The sequence below is a fragment of the Giraffa tippelskirchi genome, chromosome 13 (genome assembly GCF_054371585.1).
Source record: "Giraffa tippelskirchi isolate mGirTip1 chromosome 13, T2T-mGirTip1v1.2.pri, whole genome shotgun sequence".
Lineage (NCBI taxonomy): Eukaryota > Metazoa > Chordata > Mammalia > Artiodactyla > Giraffidae > Giraffa > Giraffa tippelskirchi.
In genome coordinates, this window is record NC_137287.1 from 9,541,462 (window position 1) to 9,553,589 (window position 12,128).

General features: G+C 52.4%; 1 protein-coding gene and 1 long non-coding RNA gene across 2 annotated transcripts in view; one reads left to right on the forward strand and one right to left on the reverse strand.

Moving 5' to 3' along the window:
• CASTOR2 (cytosolic arginine sensor for mTORC1 subunit 2) overlaps window positions 1-11,578 on the reverse strand; it is a 56,219-nt gene extending 44,641 nt beyond the window's left edge. The window contains exon 1 of the mRNA XM_081558045.1: window positions 11,202-11,578. Coding sequence (XP_081414171.1) covers window positions 11,202-11,314 — 113 coding nt within the window. The 5' untranslated portion in view covers window positions 11,315-11,578. The remainder of the gene's footprint in view (window positions 1-11,201) is intronic.
• Window positions 11,579-11,822: 244 nt separating this feature from the next.
• Window positions 11,823-12,128, forward strand: part of LOC145532589 (uncharacterized) — a 571,872-nt gene continuing 571,566 nt past the window's right edge. Inside the window, exon 1 of the long non-coding RNA XR_014073407.1 lies at window positions 11,823-11,970. This is a non-coding gene — a long non-coding RNA (uncharacterized LOC145532589). The remainder of the gene's footprint in view (window positions 11,971-12,128) is intronic.

Genomic DNA, 12,128 nt, shown 5'->3' on the forward strand with positions numbered 1-12,128 from the left:
ACCCACACGAAGCTAATATGGTGGTTTACGAACATGGACTCTGCAGCCCATGGACTCTCAAAGCCCTACTCCTCAGGTATCTTAAACAGTACAGCCACCCTGAAAAACAGCCTGGTGGGTCTTGAAAATGTTAAATCCAAGAGTTACTGCTCGACGCAGCATTCCCACTCCAAGGATCTACCCAAGAGAGATGAAGACACATCTTCACACCAACGTGTGTACACAGACGTTCACAGCAGCTATCTTCATAATACCAAAGATGGGGAAACCATCCAAATATACATCGATGGATGAATGAACAAGATGTGGTCCATCCATATGATGGAATATTATTCTGTGGTGAAAAGCAATGGTGAACTGACACACAGGCTACAACACAGATGAACCTTGAAAATACGATACTCAGTGAAAGAAGCCAGTTACAAAGAACCACACCCCATATGATGATTCCATTGGTATGAAACGTCCAGAAAAGGCAAATCCCTAGACACAGGAAGTGGATTAGGGCTGCCAGGGGCTGGGGATGTCTGCTTAATAGGTATGGTTTCTTTTGGGGAGACAATGAATGAGTTCTGGAATTAGACAGTGGCAATAGTTGCACAACTCTGAATACACAAGAAGCTTGTGTTGTTGCTATTTAGTCACTAAGTTGCCTCTGACTCTTTTGCGACTCCATGGACTGGAGCCCGCCAGGCTCCTCTGTCCATGGGATTTCCCAGGCAAGAAAACTGGAGTGGGTTGCCACTTCCTTCTCCAGGGGGGATCTTCCTGAGCCAGGGATTGACCCTTCTACACTGGCAGGCAGATTCTTTACCACTGGGCCACCAGGAAAGCCCACACAAGAAGCTACTGTGTTGTAAACTTTAAGAGGGTGAATTGTATGGTATTTTATGTGATTTTTATCTCAATAAAGCTGCTATTTAAAAAAAAAAACTGCTCTTCACTAGTTGCTTTTGTGATCTTGGGCAAGGTACGAACCCTCCATGCCTCAATTTCCCCATCTGTAAAATGGGGCCAGTAACTGTACCTACGTGCTAAGGGTTGTTGTGAGGATTAAGTGAGTTCATGCATGACGTGCTCTAAGCAGTTGTCTTGCTGGGTGCCAGCACTTCCCCTCGGTTTGACTCTGCCGCCCACGCTGCCCTGGCGCACCGCCATCTGCTCACCCACCACGCTGCCCTTTGATTCAGCACACTCACCTCTCTCCTATCTCTCCCACCCAGTGCCCAAATTTTCGTAAAATATACATCCTATCAAATTTATCATCTTGATCATTTTAAAGTTGACTTTTCAGTAGTAAGTGCGTTCGTACTGTTGTGCAACCGATCTCCAGAACTCTTCATCCTGCAAAACTGAAACTCTATACCCACTGAATAACAACTCCCCATTCACCCCCCTTCACCAGCCTCTGGCAACCACCACTCGACTTTCTGTCTCTATGAATTTGACTTCTCTAGGTACCTCATGCAAGTGGAATCAAATGGTATTTGTCTTTCAGTGAATGATTTATTTCACTTGGCATAATGTCCTTAAGGCTCATCCATGTTGTAGCATGTGTCACAATTCTTTTTTAAGGCTGGGTGATACTTTATTATCTGTAGAGACCACATTTTGCTTATCTGTACATCTGTTGACAAACACTTAGGTTGCTCCCAACTTTTGGCTATTATGAATAATGCTGCCATGAATATGGGTGGGCAAGAAGACTCCAAGCTTTTAAGGCTACACTTAGAGGTCTGAGTGTGTCCATTATAAGGAAAGGACTATAAGTCCAATATAAACGCACTGGCTTCCCTGGTGGCTCAGTGGTGAAGAATCCGCCTGCAATGCAGGGGATATAAGAGACACAAGTTCGATCCCTGGGTTGGGAAGATCCCCTGGAGTAGGAAATGGCAACCAACTCCAGTATTCTTGCCTGGAAAATCCCATGGAATTGTGCAGGACAGGCTACAGTCCATGGGGTCACAAAGAGTATGTTATCTTTAGGGCAAGGAATAAGGCTTTGGGGGACTGGCAGCTGCGGGAGATGTTAATGGTGGTAAGAAGCAGCACCGGGTCTTGGACAACCAGCACCGGTGGGACGAGGCTGATTCATTCAGGGCTAGTTCCTCAGGTCAGAGGTCTGTTACAAGAAAATCATTTGCCAACACGTGCAAGCTCAGTGCTTTGCAACAGAAGACGAGTCAGTGCGGTAAAGCTCTGGTCCTGAGGCCTGGACCTGTACCTGGGGCCAGCACAGAGGGAGATAAGCCCTCCCCTCTACGGCCTGAGGCACAGGTGATTCTAGAAAGTCACTCACCCAGCCCCAGGGCGGCTTTGAGAGCTGTCTGGCTGAGAGCTGTCTGGCTGGATGAAAGCTAGCTAGGGTGATCACACATTCTGGTTTGCCCTGTTGTCTGGGGTAATTATTTTTAGTGCTCCTTGTTATTCTCAGAAGTGTCCCCATTTAGATGATAAATTACATAGTCACTCTATCAGTTACCACTGCATAACAAATTACCCGAAAACCTAGTCACTTGAAACAACAAACTGGTGTATCTTTCACAGTTTCTATGGGCTAGGAAGGTGCGCCTGGCTCAAATGGGTACTTCTGGTTGAGGGTCTCTTGCAAGGTCACAGCCCAAGTGCAAGCTAGGGCTGTGGTCACCAGAAGGCCTGCCAGGGGGCAGGAGGATTTAATGTCAAGGTGACTCCCAGGCTGGCTGCTGGTGGGAGGTCTCAGCACCATTCCGCTCCGGGCCTCTCGGCAGGGATGCTTGAACATCCTTACAACATGGCAGCTGGATTCCTACAGAGCAAGAGAAAGGCAGAGACAGAACGAAGCCATGCCAGGTGGAAGCTATCATTTTGATGGCTCAGAAGCATCACAGGATCACTTCTGTCCGTTTCTGCTCATTAGAAGAAAAGCACTAATCCAGACCCTACACGTAAAGGTAAGGGAGTGTTAGCTCGCTTTTCAAGGGAACATTGTCAAAGAATCTGGGATATTTAAAAACTACCACAGTTACTCTAAAACTAGGGCATATGAGGTGGAGAGAGGGAGCAAAGCCAGAGAGGACAGAAGAAGTCAGATCAAAGAATATTTGCCATGCCAGATAAGGAGCATGAATCAGGATCTGGGGACAAGGTGAGAAGCGACTGTTTTGAGCAAGGCAGAGATACAATCAGGGATTCACAGTGAATCATGACATCCACCCCAGCACCAGCCTCTGGTGGGGCCACAGGCTCCACTCAGCCCCCGCAATAACAGCCATCACCTCCTTCTGGGTCTTTGGGCCTGTCACCCTCTATCTTTGGCAGAGAACACACCTTTTCTTCTCACTGGACCGAAGCTCCTTTTGAGTCTCCCACAGGGCCCTGCACACAGCAAGGGCACACTGCAGGGTTTCTGCATGAACAAAACAGATAAATTTACACCAACCCCAAGCTGTGGTCACACTGGCCACAAGTCCTGGCCTGTACCCTGCACCTACCTTTCTCTTTCCAGCCTCCAGGCTTTGGTTCTTCCTGACCAGAGGGCTCTGGCTGTGCCAACCATCTGCACTGCCCTGGGGGCAGATGGGACTGGTGGGAAAGTGGCTTGGATAATTTAGCGGGGAGATGAGCAGGAAGAGGTGTGGACCTCACTAAGCAGGTGGATGTGGGGCAGGCCAAGGTTAACTTCGTACATTCCATACCTTGGGCTTCGGAGCTGCTGCTGAGCCTGTGTCCTTCTCTGGGACAGCAACAGGCCATGGATACCCCAGGCAGGCATGAGAATTGGCTCTGGGCTCCCCCACCCTCTCCTGCTCATGGCCCGGCCTGTTTTCCTTCATCCCCAGCACCTCCACCTCCTGACATCTCCCCATTCCACTCAGACTCAGCTCACAGGGCCATCACTTCTAGGAAGCTTTAACTGCTTGTAGCTCGGGATGCTATAGGCTTCCCAGGTGGCTCAGTGGGAAAGAATCTGCCTGCCAATGCAGGAGATGCAGGAAGATTCCCCTGGAGAAAGAAATGGCAACCCACTCCAGTATTCTTGCCTGGAGAATCCTATGGACAGAGGAGCCTGGCAGGCTATAGTCCATGGGGTCACAAAGAGTCGGACACGACTGAGCAACTGAACAACAACTGGGATGCTACAGCATTTTGGCTGTCACACTCAGAGACCCTAAATGCCTGGTGTCCTCAGCGAGGTTCTTGGAAGGCAGTGACAGACTCTCCACTTCCTACATCAGAGTGTGATTGCATGTGCATTGTTTGTTGCTAAGTCATGTCCGACTCTTTGTGACCCCATGGACTGCAGCATGCCAGGCTTCCCTGTTCCTCACTATATCCTGGAGTTTGCCCAAGTTCATGTCCATTGAATCAGTGATGCCATCCAGCCATCTCATCCTCTGTCACCCTATTCTCCTGCCTTGAATATTTTCCAGCATCAGGGTCTTTTCTAATTAGTCAGGTCTTTGCATCAGGTGCCAAAGTATTGGAGTTTTAGCATCAGTCCTTCCAATGAATATTCAGGACTGATTTCTTTTAGGATGGACTGGTTGGATCTCCGTGCTATCCAAGGGACTCTCAAGAGTCTTCTCCAACACCACAGTTCAAAAGCGTCAATTCCTCAACGCTCTGCCTTCTTTCTGGTTCAACTCTCACATCTGTATGTGACTAGTGGAAAAGACCATGGCTTTGACTAGACAGACCTTTGTCAGCAAGGTCATGTCTTTGTTTTTAATACACTGTCTAGGTTTGTCACAGCTGAAGGCTCCTTAACACACACACACATAGCTTTGTGTGTGCGTTAAGGAGTCTTAAAAAGTCCCCTGCTGCTGCTGCTAAGTCGCTTCAGTCGTGTCCGACTCTGTGCGACCCCATAGACGGCAGCCCACCAGGCTCCGCCATCCCTGGGATTTTCCAGGCAAGAGTACTGGAGTGGGGGTGCCATTGCCTTCTCCGTAAAAAGTCCCCTAACCCTGGGCTTTTCAAACTCTGCCTTCACAGACTCTTAATGGCTAGCTTAAAGAGCACTTTTTCTCTCCATTAATACTGGAGTTCGCAGTGGACCCTAGGTTCTATCTGAGGTGCTTGTCACGGTTTGTCTAAGTCCTCACAACAACCTAGGCGGTGGGCATGAACACTATTCTGTTTTAGAAATGGAGCGCGCAGAGAGGTCAAGCATTGGGCCCCAGGTCACACCGCTAGGAGCAGGGGTGCTGAGATTCCACCCGAGGCGCTGGGTCCCAGGCCTTCACTCCCCTGCTCATCTGTCTTTCCCTAACGGGATCAAACAGTGGCCTCAGCCCAACACTCTCGGAAACAGTGGACTGTTTGCAATTTTGAGCTTTTCTCCTGTAAATGCCTCTTAAGTCTTCAGTGCCCATGATGGCTCATTGGCAAGATTTCCCAGAGGCAGCACCATGGATGAATGATCGCAGGCCAAACCCTACCCGAGACTTAACAGACAACATATCTGGCCCAGGCGGGCAGTGTGGGTTTCTGTGAGCACGGGCTTACTGCATATCACTTAGGTGCTTTTTCTTGCCAATCAAAAGAGATGGATTTTCTAGATACAAGCATCTCATGGGCAAAAAGAGGATGCTGCAGCTTCCTGCCTACCCCACCCCCCCACTTGCATTTCAGGATAACGATCTTGCCCCTGTCCCAGCTTCACTGTCATGGCCTCTCAGTGACACCTCTGCTTAGTGGCCCCCGGGAGGGGGTATATCCAAACCAGTGTGATTTTAGACCTGACTGAGAAGTCTCAGGACAGGTTCCACAACCAGATTGTTGTTCAGTTGCTCAGTCGTGCCTCTTTATGACCACATGGACTGCAGCAAGCCAAGCCTCCCTGTCCTTCACCATCTCCCGGAGTTTGCTCAAACTCATATCCATCAAGTCGGTGATGCCATCCAAGATTTCCTGGGTTCAAATCCCAGTTCTACTACCTGGGTGTGTCCCTGGGCACTCAAGGTTCTCAGTCTCCTCATCTGAAAAGTGGGGACAATCCTGCTTCAACTTTAGAGGGTTGTTGTGAGAATTAAATGAACTAACAGATGTACAGTGCTTGAAATGTACTAAGTGCTTTATAAGGGTCAGCTATTATTGTTGTCGTTGTTGTTTTTATCATACACTTATCGATTATTGCCAGTTTTCCCTTCCGCAGTTGCAGAGAGCAAATTGGGGTCCTAGAGGAGCTCCATCTCCCGATGGCCCCAAGACTCTAGCCAGGTGTCCCCAGCTGCAGTGGTGCATCCTGATTGGTTCATGATGGTCTCATTTCCTGTGCCTGTGATTGGTGGAGATATACTTGTGTGCCTGGTTCTGACCAATGAGATGAGGAAGTTTGTGTATGAGGGGGATGTGAGCCCAGAAAGGTTTTCTCATAGACCTTCTCACGGCAACAGCCCTTTCTGTCCCCAGGATCCTCGCCACTCCTTCCCATGACTGCCCATATTGCCTGGAGGTGCCCTAGCCATTCCACAGAGCCAAAGAGAAAGACTGGGCCCTTGATGACATCAAGCCTTTAAGTTACCAGCCCTCAAACAGCCCAGTTCATGACTTCATGGTGCAAAGTTCATACTTATTGTTTGTGCCAGCTTATTTGCAGCCCAAAGGATCTCAACTATATTCCATAGTTGGTCACATTATATCTTCTTGGGATTAAGCCCACCATACCAGAGGAAGGATCTGAGCTCAGCTGTGCATCAAGGAAGACTTCCTAGAGGAGGTGAGGCTAACATGGGATCTAAAAGAACAGGCAAGTGGATAAAGGGGATAGGGCAAAGAGCAACATTCCAGGCTGTGCGATAAAGGCCCGAGGCTAGAGACACTATAGGGTGTGTGTATCCATGCAAATAATCTGTGTGGCTGGGAGCCATATGAGATGAGACTGGAATGGTGTGGTGGGCTTTCCAGTGGGCCCTCAGCCAGCCTACAGAACCTCAGGCTATCACAGGGCTGAAGGAAAGCTCTCTGGTCAGCCTGGATTTTGCTCACCTCAGGTCTCCCCCTCCAGCCGTGGGCCTAGAATAAATGTACTCAGCCTGCCTTCTGCCCCTTTTACCAGCTGCACCCAGATGCTGCCCTGACAGTCAGGGCAGGGGCACTGGGCCTTGTTTCTCCAGGTGTGATTCAGTCTGCTGAGCCTCTTCCAGCCCCCAAGGCTCTCAGAAAAGACTCCGGCTGGAATCTGGGTCACCCTGCACGAGTCGGACATCCATCAAGTAAGCAGTTACTAAGTGCCTACAAAGCAGAGTGCTAAGCACAGCAGAGAAAGGACCTGGTTCAAATCCCAATTCTGTTTCTTCTGTGACCTTGAGCAGGCTGCTTTACTTCTCCAAAGCCGGTGTCTTCACCTCTTTGGAACACATGGTAAAATCAACGGTGCTAAGTCGCTTCAGTCGTGTCCGACTCTTTGCGACCCCATGGGCTGTAGCCCACCAGGCTCCTCTGTCCATGGGATTCTCCAGGTAAGCATACTGGAGTGAGTTGCTGTGCCCTCCTTGAGGGGATCTTCCCAACCTAGGGATCAAACCCACCTCTCTTACGTCTCCTGCTTTGGCAGGTGTAGTTCTGTTTTCTCTGGTACTGGCAGTGGGGTGGGAGAGAAGAAAAAGATAAAAAGATGCACAAAAACTTCTGTTTATAAGGTTTATAAACTAGGCGGTGGGAGACTAAGACAAGCAAACGATATGCTCCTGTGGACAAAACTTGAGAGGTGATGGTTATGGGGAGGAAGTAGAACGTCGAGATGAGGGGTGATGAGGGACAAGCATTCCTAGTAGAAAATTAGGCAGGGTGGAAGGGATGCGGAAAGCCTACAGGCTCCACCCTATGTTCCTAAAGCTTTAGAACAGTATGCTGCAAATACATGGGCTGGATATAACTGTTGAATATAGGTGTCACTGAACCTGTAATAGCAGATTTCTGAGCTTGAGCCAGAAAGATGCTGATTCAAATTCAGGCTCTACACCGACAGCGTAACCTTGAATGAGTCACTTAACATCTGAGCCTCAGACTCCTTCCTTGCAAAGCGGGTGTAAAACCTAATTCAGAGAGTTGTGTGCTCAGTCGCTCAGTTGTGTCTGACTCTGCGATGCCATGGTCTGCAGCCTGCCAGGCTCCTCTCTCCCTGGGACTATCTGGGCAAAAATACTGGAGGGGGTTGCCATTTCCTCCTCCAAAGGATCTTTCCAAACCATGGATTGAAACCACCCTGCATTGGCAGGTGGATTCTTTACCACTGAGCCACCTGGGAAGCCCCAATTTGAAGAGCTGTACTGTGGTATATACAGGATCCTGAACCAGGATCTGGCTAATTCCCACTTTGATGCCCTAAGATGCAGTGCCACCTCCTGCAGGAAGCCCTCCAGGCTCCCTCAGGTCGTCCCCCAGCTCCAGCTGCTAGCCCCTAAACACTCTCCTCTCTGCTGTGATGGTCTCTTCTTTCTCTCTTACCAGGCTTGGTGATTCGAAGAGGAAGAGGTAGGATCTCAGCATCTCTTGAACCCAGCTGCACCCCCACAGGGAGTGGGCATCTACTGATGCCACATCCCTCCCAAGCCTCCACCCAGGTAGACATGAGAGGGAGGAAGTGACTAAGTCTGCTGGGGGTGGAGAGAAGCGGGGTTCGGGAAAGTTTTGGGTGATAACACTAGATCTTGAGGGTTCAACAGGAATTTACTGGTGGGAGGTGGGAGGAGGGGGTTTCAGGCAGAGAAAGAGAGACAGAGAGAAAAAGAGAGAACTAAAGCAGGGAGGTATGAGTGGAAGTAAACTGTGGGTCAAACAGTTGTGCCAGAAAATGTCTAACTGAAGATGAGAATTCTGGATTCAGATCCCAAAGGGTCTCAAATGCCACGCCAAGGATTTGCCCCTTCAGGGAGTGACTGAAAACTTGTCAACAGGCAACAGTGACAAAAATGACAAGGCTCTGGGCCACCACTTGGGGGCAGATACTGATGGAAAAATCAATAAAGGACCAAAAGTTCTACCTGGATGACTGATTGCTGAAAATTGCTCCAATAATACATCCACACCCTGCTCCCCCTTGTACCTGCAGAAAAGCCAATTTCCACAATCATTCCACGCTACACCCACAGCAGCTCTGTGAAACCTATGGGGCCGAGCAGTGCTATCTTCATTACAGATGAACAAAGTGAGAATCAGAGAAGGAAATGGACCTTGCCACAGTCACACGGGCAATGAAGGCGCTATCACAACCTGAAGTCAGCAACCTGGCCCAGAGTGCCTGGGAGGCAGGCCTCTGGCCATTGAACAAATGTGCTCAGCACCTTCTACAGCCAGATCTTGGAGACAGGGAGATGACCTTTGACCTCTGAGTCATCTTGAGACTGGACTGATCACCTGGGCTTCTTGCAGGAGAGGGAGAAGCGGGACGCACTGAGCGGTGGGGTTTCTGTGGTCAAGACAGGTCAGCAGGGGCTCACCCCCAGGACAGACCTATCTACGAGACCTCCAAACTGGACCCTGGGGTGGGGGCTGGAAGGGGGCCAATCCCCCCACAAAGGGAATGGGACAGAGGGAGTGGCCCTTGGCTGCCTTTCTGAGAAGCCCCCAAACGCCCCCTCCTTCCAGCACCCAGGCCCCCTGCACCGCAGCAGCCTGAGTCATCATCCTGGTCGTTTGAATGGTAGCCGAGAAATCAGCCAGGGGGGCTGCCTGGGGCTGACGGCCAAGGGTTGGAAAAACAAGGCCTCTTTCTCACCTCCAGCCTTGGAATTTCAAGACAGTCTGGGGGTGGGGAGCAGAGGGCAGGTAGGTGCAGGAGGGGTGGCTATCAAGAGCGGGAGGAGGCTGGGGTGGGGGGCCAGAAGGAGGGGGAGAGGTTCAGAATCTGAGCTGGTGGCTTTTGTTTTCAAATGACCTGTTTAATAATTACCTTTGCAATCAAAGGAGCCAGGGCCCAGGGAAGGTGAGCATTCAACCCTCCATACCCTACCAGGCAGCCGGGCAGCCGGAGAAGAAAGTAAACAAGATGCCACTGGCTCTCTGCTCCATCTCGCAAACAATGGCGGGACTGAGCTGCCGGCTCTCACACACACACACACACACACACACATCAAAGTGAGATTTCCAGGCAAGAACTTTAACAGGCAGATAAGAGGCTCGGATTGAATTTTCCCCCCACATCCCGGGAGCTCCCTCTGAGCTTGCATCCAAGGGGGTAGCCTAGGGGCTCCCGTCATTTTAAGTTAACCTTGATCTGTAATTTATTCATTCATTTTGCAGAGAAGAAGAACTACCTCCGTCTCAACCCCCGAAAAGCCTAGCCAGCAACAACTTCATCCCTTTAAACAGTCACAATGGTGGACAAACAAGGGATTTAAGTTACAGCGGCTAGCTAGCACTCACACTCCGGCTCCTTAAAAAAACATCACCCTAATCCAAGCCCCCACTGAGGCTCACAAAGTCAGACCCAGACCGGCAGTGGGAAAAATCCAACTTGGTTTTTTTTTTCAACCTCCCAAGGCCTTCAACTATTTTTCCCCCTGCAGCATCCAAGCCCAGCCTCAAGGCAGAGCCGTAAACACGCCTGCTCCTCCCCCTTCCACGGTTTGGCAAAACAGCCCCCCCGCCCCCCACCTTCCCGGACCCCGAGAGAAAGAACCACAGCGACCCTTACCCGCAGCCCCCCTCCCCTCCCCTCCCCCAGCCTCCGGTGCCGTCCGCAATCGTCGCAGGCACCTTGAGATAAACACCCACTAATGATTTTATGATTTTTCTGCTCTGGGTAGCCGCACTCAGCAGAATCCCTTCCCCCGCCCTGGCGACCGGGGCCGGCCCAACGGAGGGATTGGGGGATGGGGGGGCGTTAGTTTGCTTTTTTTTTTTACACGGCCGCGAGTCCACACCTGTTTTTCATTCATTCATTCGTTCGTTCATTCATTCATTAACGGATTCGTCACAGCTGCCTGACTGGCCCTCTGGATCTCGGCGAGAGGATGGGAAGGGGGCTGAGATGGGGGGAGACGGCGGCAGGGGTGCATCTTGTGTGTGCGTGGGGGGGGGGGTCGGGATGGAAGGACCCAGTTGGAGGGCAGATCGGGTGGCTTTGTCAAACACAAGGCGAGCGATGCGGCGGGGGCGGGGCGGGGGCTCTCCCCGCGGCTCGAAGTTGTTTTCCGAGCCGCGGCGGCGAGGACAGCCGCCCGGGTGCGCCTCTTTGTCTCTCCCCGGCCGGCGCCGCGTCCCCGCGCGCTCACCTGGTCTTGGAGGACAGGAAGGCAAGTTTGATCAGGCCGTAGGTAAAGAGCGGGATACTCTCCTTGGCGACGCTGGCAACTTGCAGCCGATGCTCCAGGATGTGGAGTTCCATCGTCCGCCCGCGCTCCGCGGCAGCTCATCCGCGGGGGGCGAGCCGCGGCCCCCGCCCCCCTGCGCGCGCCCAGCCGGCACCGAGCGCCGCGGGCAGCCGGCCGAGGGGACCGGGAGCTCGGCGCCGGGCGGGCCGGGGCGGACAAAGTGGGAGGCCCGCCGAGCCGCGAGGGGGGCCGCGGGCGGCGGGCAGGCGGCGGGCGAGGGCGGCAGCGCTGGCGGAGCAGCGGCGCGCGGCGCCCGGCGCGGAGAGCAGCTGGTGTTCGCTGTAACAAACAACTTGCCACTCAAACGCCGGCCCGCTGGGCATGCGCGGCCGCCGCGGGGCATGTCGGGACTTGTAGTCCCGCGGCCGGGGCACCGGCGGCTGCTGATGTCAGGGGGCTGGGCGGCCGCGCGAGGGGCCGGCCCGGTGCGGGGAAGGCGGCAGGGGGGTGGCCTGAGGGACGGGTGGAAAATGCTGGAGGGGGGGCCCCCGCGGGCCCCCGGGGAGGCGGAGGGCAGAAACCGGGGCCTTCCGAGCCAGCCTGAGCCGGAGTGCAAGCTCTGTCCCTCAGAGCTCGGGACTTGGCGCTTTTGGGTGCAAAGCGAGTGGCCCACAGAACTCCCGCTCTGGAGGAAGCCCGAGTCTGGGAGGGGAGAGATTTGGAGAAACCGGTAATTACAGTGCAGAGAAGCAAAGCAAAATAAATAAATAAATAAAGGGGTTTCCTGGAGGAGGGGACATCCAGGCTGGGTTCTGAGGGATGAACTGGAGCTCGCTGAGGAGGGGGAGGGGCGCGCGGGGATGGAGGCGGCCGGCGGCCTTCCAGGCA